This window comes from Erinaceus europaeus, chromosome 13 (genome assembly GCF_950295315.1).
Source record: "Erinaceus europaeus chromosome 13, mEriEur2.1, whole genome shotgun sequence".
Classification (NCBI taxonomy): Eukaryota; Metazoa; Chordata; class Mammalia; order Eulipotyphla; family Erinaceidae; genus Erinaceus; species Erinaceus europaeus.
The window spans coordinates 52,512,954-52,526,150 of record NC_080174.1 but is presented as its reverse complement, the minus strand read 5'-3'; the positions used below and the strand labels follow the sequence as shown (position 1 = coordinate 52,526,150).

At 43.5% G+C, this 13,197-nt stretch overlaps 1 protein-coding gene across 3 annotated transcripts in view; it reads left to right on the top strand.

Annotated features, from left to right (window-relative positions):
- KIAA0319L (KIAA0319 like) overlaps positions 1 to 13,197 on the top strand; it is a 168,070-nt gene that overhangs the window by 144,666 nt on the left and 10,207 nt on the right. For all 3 annotated transcript variants that reach the window (XM_060205869.1, XM_060205871.1, XM_060205870.1), the window contains exons 17-20: positions 497 to 639; positions 1,558 to 1,680; positions 2,355 to 2,445; positions 3,148 to 3,239. In XM_060205869.1, the coding sequence (XP_060061852.1) occupies positions 497 to 639; positions 1,558 to 1,680; positions 2,355 to 2,445; positions 3,148 to 3,239 (449 nt within the window). The remainder of the gene's footprint in view (positions 1 to 496; positions 640 to 1,557; positions 1,681 to 2,354; positions 2,446 to 3,147; positions 3,240 to 13,197) is intronic.

Sequence of the window (13,197 nt, the reverse complement as noted above, 5' to 3'; positions counted from 1 at the left end):
TGACCTATGATTGTGCTCTGATACTAGCAACTTACATTTGAGAAAACATAATAAATCGCTATGGTATATCTTATAAACAACACAGACAGCACAAGCCCAATACCACAGACTAAGCTGTTAAAAAGCTGACAACAGGGATAGCACCATAGCCATATATCTCTATTTTCATGACTTCCAGTTACTACTTGGAATGGGTCCTTGTCTATCTGGGGCAGTGTGGGACATTTCTAAAATCATAGATGTTGGAATCAGACAGAGCTGGACTAGGATCTGACTCTGCCATACTTAACTGTGTGACCTTGGGCAAGTTACTTAACCCCTCTGAGCCCCAGTGTTGCTTTTTGCAAAATGAAAATCATGCTGATCTTTCTTCACTGGCTTGCTAAAGAATACTTAGCACAGTATATGGTCCAAATAGAAGGTACTTAGCAAATGGTAACTTGTGCTGTTGTCATTATTATCTTTGACTCATTCATACTGTTGTATGTCTCTACAGCACCAAGATGGTATTTTTTGTTCAAAATGAGCCTCCCCACCAGATCTTCAAAGGCCATGAGGTAGCAACGATGCTCAAGAGTGAGCTGCAGAAGCAAAAGGCAGACTTTCTGATATTCAGAGCATTGGAAATCAATACTGTCAGTGAGTAATTTTGCAAAATTTGGAATAATAACCTACCCAGTGCCCACAGCTTACCTGTCAGTCTGCTTGTCCTCGGATGCCATCTCCTCTCTCTGGGAACATAGAGGTAATAATGTTCCTCCACCACTATTATCACAACAGAGTTCTACATCATTGGCCTTCTTAGCCTAGAAAGTGTTCTGTAGCTACGCTGGGAGAGTGCCTGCCTTGACATGCAGTTGGCCTAGGTTCATGCCCCAACATTACCAAATGAGAGTACTATGGCACTGGGAGAAGCTTCATAGTGTTCATAGTATTCTCTCTCTCTTTTTCTCTCTCTCTGTATGTGTAAAAGTCTGCCCAGGTTATAGTGAAATTAAGCATGCACAAAACCCTAGCAACACACACACACAGTTTTTTTTTTTTTAAATATTTACTTATTTATTTATTGGATAGACAGAGAAGTCAAGAGGGAAGGGGATACAGAGAGGAAGAGAGATAGATACCTGCAGCACTGTTTCACCACTCACAAAGCACCTCCACACACAGGTGTGGCCTGGGGCTTTTAACCTGGGTCCTTGAGCATTATAACATATGCACTCAACCAGGTTCACCACCAGTTGGCCCCAAGCTATGAGTTTTAATAGGGGAAAATGGCATATTTATTATAACTATCATCTAACTGCTGAAGTTCACTTGAAACAAACTTGAAGTGTCACCCAGTGGCCAAACTGCTCCAGTTTTATTCAACCATGATGGTAATTATGGGAAACACTCCCAAGCTGTAAGAGCTCTTGGGGTACGTCTCCAGAAAGTTTCACCACAAGCTGTTGAGCAGGGTGTGAGTGTTTTAGTATCTTGATGGGAAATGGATGCTGACTGCCAGCCCCTCGGCTCTCAGTCCTTTTGACTCCTCCCCCCCTTTCTTGCTACTTTCAGCATGCCAGTTAAATTGTTCTGACCATGGGCACTGTGATTCCTTTACCAAACGCTGTATCTGTGACCCTTTTTGGATGGAGAATTTCATCAAGGTGCAGCTGAAGGATGGAGATAGCAACTGTGGTGAGTCTTTTGCCTGGCACTGTACCAACTAGCTTGGCACTGAATGTGGTTCTGAGATGAGTGGGTGGGTGTTGGTGTTTCTGAGGCAGTTGAACAAGCAAGAAAAAGAACTTTGTGTATTTTTTGTTTGCAGAGGATTTTTACTTCCTTCCACCACACTTGTTCAAGGTTAGAGGAAAGCTCTGAAGCAGCTGTGTATGAAGATCCAAGCTTAAGTCAGACCAACTGCAAGGCCTTTGATTTTGGTCTTTTGTCTTTTTTTTTTTAAGATTTTATTTTTTTACTAGAGAGAAATGTAGGAGGAGAAGAGAGAGAGAATCAGACATCAGACATCACTCTGGTACATGTACTGTCAGGGATTGAACTCTTAGGACCTCATGTTTGAGAGTCTAATGCTTTATTCACTGCACTACCTCCTGGACCACTGGTTTTTGTCTTTTGGAGTACCTACATGCTGTAGTCTAATAGAAGCACTTACGTTTCTGTTCACTGACCCAGAATATCAGTGAAAAGACTAGAGAACAGAGGCCATTTAAAAGTCTTAAAGCTTAGCTGCCTTCAACTCCATGGTCTCACCTTTCCTGGAGACTTAGAGGCATTCTTGTCTACATAGAGAAGTCACCTCTTTTCCAACCTCCCCCTTCAGAATCCTGACCATTTTGCTTTCTTGACAGAGTGGAGTGTGTTATATGTCATCATTGCTTCTTTTGTCATTGTTGTTGCCTTGGGGATCCTGTCCTGGACTATGATCTGTTGTTGTAAAAGGTAAGATGGATTCTCCTTTAAAATTCACTGAAGAGAGGGGTTTTCAGAAGGTAGGGGCAGTGATTAGGGTGCTGAACTTGGAAGCATGAGATCCTAAGTTTGATCCCCAGTATTCTGTGTGCCAAAGTAATGTTCTGGTTTCCTCTCTCTCTCTCTCTCTCTCTCTTTCCCCCTCTCTCTCTTTCCCCCTCCCTTTCTTTCTCCCACCTCCCCATTCATTAATCTTTACAAAAAAAGAAGTTCATTTAGATTTCTAGCCATACCTTCATGTACCACTGAGGTATCTAGCACCTGCCACATGGGAAGTACTGAGCTCTTGAGTTTGTTCCCTTTCCCTATCAGTGTTAGAAAGGTTTGTCCTACCTGAGGCATGCACAGGAAGGCTTTCCTCCACCCCTAACACATGTGGACAGAAACACTCTTTCTCAACTAAGTGGTTGTCACCAGTCATTTTCAACCTGGGAGATTGGCTAGGGGCAGGAGCTAGGATGGCCCAGGTCATGAGCCTACATCACTGCTCCAGTGTGTGCCCTTTCACACTTCTCCCAGTTGAGAAGCAAGGAGAAAGTGCTCTCCCTGAAAGCAGCTTCCTCTGAATGGGCCAAACAGCTGTATATATTCTTGAGCTGGTAGCTGTACTAGGCTGCCTAAATCTCACACAGAATCTCTTTCCTGAGCAGGGGTGGCCATTGTGTCTTTTAGGCAAAAAGGAAAGCCCAAGAGGAAAAGCAAGTACAAGATCCTGGATGCCACAGATCAGGAAAGTCTGGAGCTGAAGCCGACGTCCCGAGCAGGTAGTAAGCCTGGGAACAGGAGCTGCCTAGGTTTGTCATATCTCTGTGTGAAAAGCCCACCACTTCCAGTCCCCTACTAAATGTGCCCCTAACAGCTGTTTGTCCCCTGCATGATGAAAGCCAGTGTTGACACAGCCCTGCACTGACAGAAGCTGCCTAGGGCATAGCTCTGGCTCCAGGCTCCCTTCTCATCACTCATTTTGCTTTACAGAGGGCCTAGGACTCTTGCCTTACTTTGCCTGAAAAGTCCCTTCAGCGTTTCAAGCTGTCCCCTGTACTTATCTCAGGGGTCTTGGCCTCTTATGCCTGACCAGTCTTTCCTCCCTCCATAGATGACAATATGGGCAGTGATGAGATCATAGTCAATGTCTTCCAGCTGACCTCCTTCCAGCCAACTCTCTTCTCCCAGTTCCTCTCCGGAATTGGCAGGCAGGCCCACAGGTTCCACCACTGTCTTAGATCAGGCAGGCAGGTAGCTTCCTTGCTGGCTTCAGTGCGCTGGACTCCTCTGTCAGGTGCCTACCTCTGAACAAGCACTAAGCTGGCTTTGAGTGACTGGGTAGGACAGCTAAGGCAGGTAGAGGACCTTCCTTCCTTCCTTCTTTCAGCAAGACCTCATTTGGTGAAATGTCCAACCATGGACCCCACAACACAGGTGTCATCTATTTATGGATTATTCTTTTGTTGTTTAACATGAATTTTTTATGACATGTATTTATTTATTTTCTATAGACACAGAGAAATTGAGAAGGAAGGGGGGGGGACTGGCAGCACTGCGTCACTGCTCTTGAACATGGTGAGATGTGTACCCTACCTGGCATGCCACCACCTGGCCCCCTATTTATGGGTTCTTTTATATTTTTTAGTTGGGGCAATTAATGATTTATAGCAAACAGAGTTATTGGTATATGTGTAAAATTTCCCAGTTTTCTACAAAACACTCGTACCCCTAATCTAGGTCCTCCTCCATCATCACGCACCAGGACCTAAAAGCTCCCGCATCTTGCCCACCCCCAGCCCTTCACTTTGGTGCAATACACCAAACCCAGTCCATGTTCTACTTTGTGTTCCCCTTTCTGTTCTTATTTTTCAATGTCTGCCCATGAGTAAGATCATCCCATATTCATCCTTCTCTTTCTGGCTGGTCACACGTAACATGATTCCTTCAAGCACCATCCAAGATGAGGTGAAGAACGTGAATTCACCGTTTTTAATAGCTGAGTAATAGTCTATTGTGTATATATACCACAACTTTCTTAAGCCACTCATCTGTTGTTGGACACCTGGGTTGCTTTTAGGTTTTGGCTATTAGAAATTGTGCTGCTAAGAACATATGTGTACACAGATCTTTTTGGATGGATGTATTTGCTTCCTTAGGATATATCCCCAGGAGAGGAATTGCAGGGTCATAGGGTAAGTCCACCTCTAGCCTTCTGAGAGTTCTCCAAACTGTTCTCCACAGGAGCTGAACCAATTGACATTCCCACCAGCAGTGCAGGAGGGATCCTTTGCCCCACAACCTCACCAGCATTTGTTGTCACTATCCTTTCTGATGTATGACATTTTCACAGGGGTGAAGTGGTATCTCATTGTTGCCTTTATTTGCATTTCTCTGACAATCAATGGCTTGGAGCATTTTTTCTTTTTTTCCTCCAGGGTTATTGCTGGGGCTCAGTGCCTGCACTATGAATCCACTGCTCCTGGAGGCCATTCTCTCCCATTTTGTTGCCCTTGTTGTTGTCCTTATTGTTATTGTTGCCATTGATGATGTTGTTGGATAGGACAGAGAGAAATTGAGAAAGGAGAGGAGACAGAGAGGGAGAGAGAAAGATAGACCTGGAGACCTGCTTCACCACTTGTGAAGTGACCCCCTGCAATGGAGAGCTGGGGGCTCGAACTGGGATCCTTAAGCCAGTCCTTGCACTTTGCACCATGTGCGCTTAACCCACTGCACTACCTCCCGACCCCCAAAGCATTTTTTTCATATGTCTATTGACCTTTTGGATCTCTTCTGTGATGAATATTCTGTTCATCTCCTCTCCCCCCCTTTTTTTTTTGCTGAGTTTCATAAGCTATTTATATATTTTGGTTATTAGCCCTTAGTCTGATGTATAGCATCTAAAGATCTTCTCCCACTCTGTAAGGAGTCTCTTTGGGTGGTTGTTTCTTTTGCTGTGCAGAAGTTTTTCAGTTTGATGTAGTCCCATTGGTTTATTTTTGTTTTAGTCTTCTTTGCAATAGGATTTGTATCATTGAAAAACGCCTATAAAATTTAGATGGAGGGAGCCTGGCGGTGTCGCAGAGGGTTAAGCACACATGGCAGAAAGCGCACCGACTGTCATCAGGATCCCGGTTTGATCCCTCGGCTCCCCACCTGCAAGGGAGTCACATCACAGGCAGTAAAACAGGTCTGCAGGTGTCTTATTTTTCTCTCCCCCTCTCTGTCTTCCCCTCCTCTCTCCATTTCTCTCTGTCCTATCCAAGAACAATGACATCAATAATAACAACAATAATAACTACAACGACAATACAAAAAACAAGGGCAGCAAAAGGGAATAAATAAATATAATTTTTTAAAAAAATAATAAAATAAAATTTAGATAGAAAAGACTGCCATCAATATTTTCCTCTAAGTATTTGATACTTTCTGGTCTAACATCCAAGTTCTTAATCCATCTGGAGTTGGCGTTTGTGTGTAGTCAATTGTAGTGGTTCATTGTCATTGTTCTGCATGTTTCTTTTTTTTTAATATTTCCTTTTTTAAATTTTTTATATTATCTTTATTTGATAGAGACAGCCAGAAATCAAGAGGGAAGAGGAAGATAGAGAGGGAGAGAGACAGAGAGACACCTGCAGCCCTGCTTCACCACTCATGAAGCTTTCCCCCTGCAGGTGGGGACCAGGGGCTTGAACCGGGATCCTTTCACACTGTAGCATGTGCACTCAACCAGGTACGCCACCACTTGGCCCCTCTTCTGCATATTTCAACCCTGTTTTCCCAGCACTATTTGTTGAAAGGACTTTCCTTTCTCTATTTAATAGTTTGGGCCCCTTGTCAAAACTTAGATTTCCATAGGTGTGGCTGTTTATGGATTCTGAGGAGAGCTTAAACACTCTTCATTTAGAACCATTTTCATACAAAACACCTATTAAACATTTCTCATACTTAAAGCTTTTTATTGGGAAGGGGGTTGAAGACAGTGGAACTATAGAGTGTTCTAAGAGACTGTCTCTGCCCTCAGAATTTCAGTCTAGTGAGGGAGAAAAAACACGCCAGGAGAAAAGAAACACTTCTAGGCAGTCTGGGCTCTGCCCCCAAGCAAGTTACCAAGAGGCGGTAAGACTGATGGAGAAAGGGAGAGGGAAGTAGAGCACCCACACAGGATGCTGAGAGCAGAGGCCTGGAGGTAAAAATATGTACAGCCCACCCTGGACACAGCCCACAGCCCCAAGGTTGTCTTTATGTTACTCTCACAAGGTTGGTTTTTTGTTTGTTTGTTTGTTTGTTTGTTTCCTTTTGAAATCCTTCAATGACTATTTCTAGCACAAAATGATAGAACTTTTGGTCAGGTACATATGACCTTGGTGAGCTTCCATCAATTTGGTTTTTTGAAATCTTCCTCTCTGATGATCTCTTTTCTTTATATATAAATAAGTAAATACATCTGTGGCTCAGGAGGTGGTACAGTGCCTAGCGCTGGACTTTTAAGCATGTTAAGTGTTCTTTTAAGCATGTGCTAGGGTGTTGCCCTGCTTGTCTCCACTCTCTATCTTTAATAGATAAATGACTTATTTTTATATTTTATTCACTTATTTTTTCTAAAATATCTTATTTGACTCTCATTTTGTGTGCCACTTAATCTCTGCTATTTCATAAATGTGAATTTTTTTTTTAACCAGAGCACTCCTCAGCTCTAGTTATGGTGTTACTGGGGATTGAACCTGGGACTTTGGAGCCTCAGGCATGGAAGTCTTTTTGCATAACCATTATGCTATCTCCCCCCACCACCACCACTTATTTATTAATGCCAAGGAATAATAACACAGATGCACAGTATGCATGTCTCATGTACGCATGAGACTACTGAGTGACCTCCCCAACTCATTTTTTTATTCTGAGAGAGGTGGGGCAGGAGAGAGAGAGAGAGAGAGGCCACAGCAATGCTCCATCATCTGTGATGCTTCCATGTGGTACTGGAGCCCAAATTCAAGACCTTACATGTGGTAAGATACATACTGCACTGTATGAACTATCTCCTAGCCCCTTACTTATTTCTAATTCAAATTTAATTGATTTACAGAGCTATACAAATTTAGGAGTATGAGGGGCCAGGTGGTAGTGCACCTGGTTAAGCGCATATGTCGCAATGCCTAAGGACCCAGGTTCGAGCCCCCAGTCCCCACCTGCAGGGGGGAAGCTTTGTGAGTGGTGAAGAAGTGTTGCAGGTATCTCTCTGTCTCTCCCCATCTCTATCACCCCTCTTTATTTCTGGCTGTCTCTATCCAGTAAATTAAAAAAAAGAGATAATACAAAAAAATTTGTTTCTAATTTAGGAGTACCACTTGATACCTTTATATGCATGTAAGAGTCACCATCCCACCCCTGAAGTTCTAGTCCCATCACACTAAACAAATCCTGCTGGTTTGTACCTCTTTCCAGAACTCTTTCCAGAACTTTCTCACTTGACCTGCTAGTTAAATTTTTACTCATCTTTCTCCCACTTGTCTGGTTTATTTATTTATTTTTATTGGATAGAAACAGAGAGAAATTGAGAGGGGAGGGAGAGAGACAGAGAGACACCTGCAACCCTGCTTCACCACTTGTGAAGCTTTCCTCCTGCAGGTGGGGACCAGGGGCTTGAACCCAGGTCCTTGCACACTGTAATGTGTGTGCTTAACTAGGTGCCCCACCACCTGGCCCCACCTACTTGTCTGTTTTGACAGTTCTCTCACAGTATCATTCTAGTGATATATTAATCTCTCCCCTTACTGGCCAGTGAAATCTTTGAGGGCAGAGACTTGTGTTTTATAATCTGTGAATATGAATTGAGACCACTGTGTACCAGGTGCCATGCCAGAATAGTTATATTAAGTTGAACTAAGTGGACTCCATAGACAAACTCACAAATATACAAAATGTGATAATAAAAGGTCTTTTTTTTTTTAAAAAAAATTTATTTACTTTCCCTTTTGTTGCTCTTGTTTTTCATTGTTGTTGTAGTTATTATTGTTGTTGTTGTTGATGATGCCATCGTTATTGGATAGGACAGAGAGAAATGGTGAGAGCAGAGGAAGACAGAGAGGGGGAGAGAAAGACACCTGCAGACCTGCTTCACCACTTGTGAAGTGACTCCCCTGCAGGTGGGGAGCCGGGGGCTCGAATCGGGATCCTTACTCTGGTCCTTGCGCTTTGTGCCACATGCACTTAACCCGCTGCACTACTGCCCGACTCCTGGTCTTTTTTTTTTTTTTTTTTTTTTAACATTTTTAAAATTTATTTTCCCTTTTTATCCCCTTGCTGTGTTTTTTATTGTTGTTGTAGTAATTATTGTTATTGTTGTTGATGATGATGTCATCATTGTTAGATAGGACAGAGAGAAATGGAGAGGGGAGGGGAAAACAGAGAGGGGGAGAGAAAGACAGACACCTGCAGACCTGCTTCACCACCTGTGACGTGACTCCCCAGTAGGTGGGGAGCCGTTGGCTCAAACTGGGATCCTCAGGCCAGTCCTTTCGCTTCACACCACATGCGCTTAACCCGCTACGCTACCTCCTGACTCCCTAATGAAAGGTCTTTATAAAGAATGACACTTGTGCAGAAGGTAGATAGCATAATGGTTATACAAAACAGACTCTCATGCCTGAGGCTCCAGAGTCCCAGGTTCAGTCCCCCACACCACCATAAGCCAGAGCTGAGCAGTGCTCCAGTGAAGACAAAGAAAAAAAGAATGACACTCAAACTGAGACCTGAGGGGCAAGTAGAAGTTAGTTTCTGGGGAATAGCGTTCCAGGCAATGGAATGAATTTGGTGCAGGGCCAGCTGCTAGCAGAAAACATTTGAAGTAGAACATATGCTGGACATAGCACAGAACTGACAGGGAGCAGGGACCACACCAGGTGTTTCTTCTAAGACTGGTGGGGAGATGCTGAACTTTACGGGTTTAAGTGAGGTGTTGTTTTTTCTTTTTCTTTGTGCAGATTTATGATAGAGGAGAGGAAAAGAGAATCAGAGCTGCACTCTTATACTTGCGAAGCCAGGGAATTGAACTTGTTTGAACAGTTGAATTGAAAAAACTCATGTTAGTTCAGAACTCTAGCTACTGTGTCTCTTCCCAGACTACAGTGAATGATACAGTTTACCGCTTAAAAGCAATTGTGATGCAGCCTGAGAAGGGGCACCCTCAAGTATAAATTCTGAGTTTGATCCCTGCCATCACAATATACCAGAATGATGTTCTTGGTCTTTCCTCCTCTTCCTCTTTCATAAATAAATAAATAAATAAGTCCTTTTGTTTGTTTGTTTGTTTGTTTGTTTAATTTTCCATATGGGAGTGAGGAAATTTCAGAGCATTTTATAGAAAAGATGGTTGCCGGGGGCCAGCCCCAGCAGGTTATTAGGGTCAGCCTGGAGGAGGAGGGGCATCAGTGAAGAATGAAGGATGAGAGACGAGTGAGGTGATGCTAAATCAAGCTCAAGCAGACATCTCTGTCTTACTTAAGCAGAACTTTATTTTTATAGTCTCATAAGGTTTAGATCATTCAAACAAAAATCACCAAGGTATTGATTATTAAAATAAAAATCACCAAGACTTTGATTATTGAAACAAAAATCACCAAGTAAGAACAGCACAGGTAGGGAACACCTCCTGCTTTGTGGAACATTTACATTCCAGGGCACTTTCCGCCCTACAGATCACATCACCGTTTCTATGTCTTTTGTTCTTCCTGTACCTGTGTGCTAGGAAAATGTCCTATTGATTAAGATTGATACTCTACCTTTTATGCCATTCTCTTGGCCCTATGCATCAGAAGACAATGGTTTATAGAAAATTCAAGCTTGTTATGTTTCTAGGGGCCTTAAACAAATTGAGCAGCCCATTTTTCACAAAATCTGTTCCATTGTTTGATCAAGGAGTTTTGTTTTATTTTGTTCCAAGTTAAACTCTCTAGCTAGAATCCATCTTCTGTGTATGCTCACTGTGTGACCTAGGTTCTTGTGTACTATTCCTGCTTAAGGAGGTGGGAGCACAGTGGTGGGTGGTAGATTAAAAGGCCCATTGTATCTAGGCGGGTACCATAACTTTCTGTTAATTATTCATGTTATGTAAGGTGGCCCCTCCCCTGTGGGAACCACCAATCTTTCTCTGTATTTTAGGGGGAATACTAAAGGAAGTGGTGTAGATAAAGGGGAAAACATTTCTTCCTATTGGGGCCTCCTGAAAAATTCTGCATTACTGATATTGCTTGTTCCATTATGTTCAATCTTACAGAGTGCAGTGCAGGTTTTGTCATTACTTTTGTCATTTGGTCAGGCTCTGAGCCTGGCCATAGGTAAATATTATTAAGACCACACAGAGCTTAATCATGGCAAAAGGCGAGATGATTTCAGTTTGGCCTGGAGAGTCCAGCCGTGCTGAACTTCCTATGAAGTTGGTACCGTGTCAAGCAGCTCACATGGCGGTGCCTGCACCAGACGGTTTCGGGGGCCTGGTGGTGGCCCACCAAGTTAAGTGCACATAGTGCAAAGTGCAAGGACCGTCGTAAGGATGCTGCTTGTAACTCCAGCTCCCCACCTGCAGGGGGGTCGCTTCACAAGCAGTGAAGCAGGTCTGCAGGTGTCTGTCTTTCTCTCCCCTCTCTTTCTTCCCCTCCTCTCTCCATTTCTCTCTGTCCTACCCAACAACAACATCAGTGGCAACAATAACAATAACGACAACAATAAGGACAAAGAGGGCAACAACAAAAAAAGGAAAAAAATGGCTTCCAGGAATAGTGGATTTGTAGTGCAGGCATCAAGCCCGAGCAATAATCCTGGAGGCAAAAAATAAAGTTCGCATTTTTTTGCATCCAGGGTTATTGCTGGGGCTCCACACCTGCACCACAAATCCACTGATCCTGGAGGCTATTTTGCCATTATTGTTGCCCTTGTTACTATTATTGTTATATCTGTTATTGGAGAGGACAGAGAGAAAGTGAGAGAGGAGGGGAAGAGAAAGACACCTGCAGACCTGCCTCACCGCTTGTGAAGTAACCCCCCAACCCCTGCAGCTGGGGAACCCAGAATTTGAACCAGGATCTTTTTTTTTAAGTCTTTATTTATAAAATGGAAACACTGATAAGACCATAGTATAAGGGAGTTGGGCGGTAGCACAGTGGGTTAAGCACGTGGTGCAAAGTGCAACAACCTGGTATAAGCATCCCAGTTTGAGCCCCTTAGCTGGCTCCCCACCTTCAGGGGAGTCACTTGTCGCTTCACAGGCGGTGAAGCAGGTCTGCAGGTGTCTATCTTTTTGTCCCCCTCTCTGTCTTCTCCTTCTCTCTCCATTTCTCTCTGTGCTATCCAACAACGATGACATCAATAACAACAGTAATAACTACAACAATGGAACAAGGGCAACAAAAGGGAAAATAAATAAATAAATATTTTGGAAAAAAAAGAAAATAAGATAAGAGAGGTATAATTCCACAAAATTCCTGCCACTGGAACTCCATATCCCATTCCCTCCCCTGATAGCTTTCTTATTCTTATTTCTTGTCTCCAGGGTTATTGCTGGGGCTCAGTGTACTACAAATCCACTGCTCCTGGAGGCTTTTTTTTTCCCTTTTGTTTCCCTTGTTGTTTTATCATTGTTGTGGTTATTATTGTGGTTATTGATGTCATTGTTGTTGGATAGGACAGAAAGAAATGGAGAGATGAGGGGAAGACAAAGGGGGAGAGAAAGATAAGACACCTGCAGACCTGCTTCACTACTTGTGAAGCCAGCCCCCTGTAGGTGAGGAGCCGGCGGCCAGAACCAGGATCCTTATGCCAGTCCTTGGGCTTGGCCCCCCATGCACTTAACCCACTGTGCTACCGCCCAACCTCCTAGCTTTCCTATTCTTTAACCCTCTGGGAGTATGGACCCAGGGTCATTATGAGATGCAGATGCAGAAGGTGGAAGGTCTAGCTTCTGTAATTGCTTCTCCACTGAATTTGGGTGTTGACAGGTCGATCCATACTTTCAGAACTAGGATCTTATGTCGCTCCTTGCTCTTCATGGCATGTGCGCTTAACCTGCTGCACTACCGCCAGGCCCCCAGATGGTTGCTTTTCTATTGAATTATTTTGGTGTCTTTTACAAACATCTATTGATCTTAAAGATTTGGGCTTATTTCTAGACGTACTATTATCCTTCACTGGTCATTTTGATGTTCAGAATATATAAAAGACATTTATAACACATTTTTTTTGCCTCCAGGGTTATCACTGGAGCTTGGTGCCAGAACTATTTTTTTATATTTATTTATTTATTCCCTTTTGTTGCCCTTGTTGTTTTATTGTTGTAGTTATTATTGTTGTTGTCGTTGTTGGATAGGACAGAGAGAAATGGAGAGAGGAGGGGAAGACAGAGAGGAGGAGAGAAAGACACCTGCAGACCTGCTTCACCGCCTGTGAAGCGACTCCCCTGCAGGTGGGGAGCCGGGGTTCGAACCCGGATCCTTATGCCGGTCTTTGTGCTTTGCGCCACCTGCGCTTAGCCCGCTGCGCTACAGCCCGACTCCCGGTTCCAGAACTATTAATCCACTACTCTTGCAGGCTATTTTTTTCCCTTTTTGTTGTTGTTATTATTGTTGTTGTCATTGCTGTCATTGTTGCTGAATAGAACAGAGAGAAATAGAGAGAGGAGGGGAGACAGAGAGGAGGAGAGAAAGATAGATACCTGCAGACCTGCTTCATACCCTGTGATGCAACCCCCTC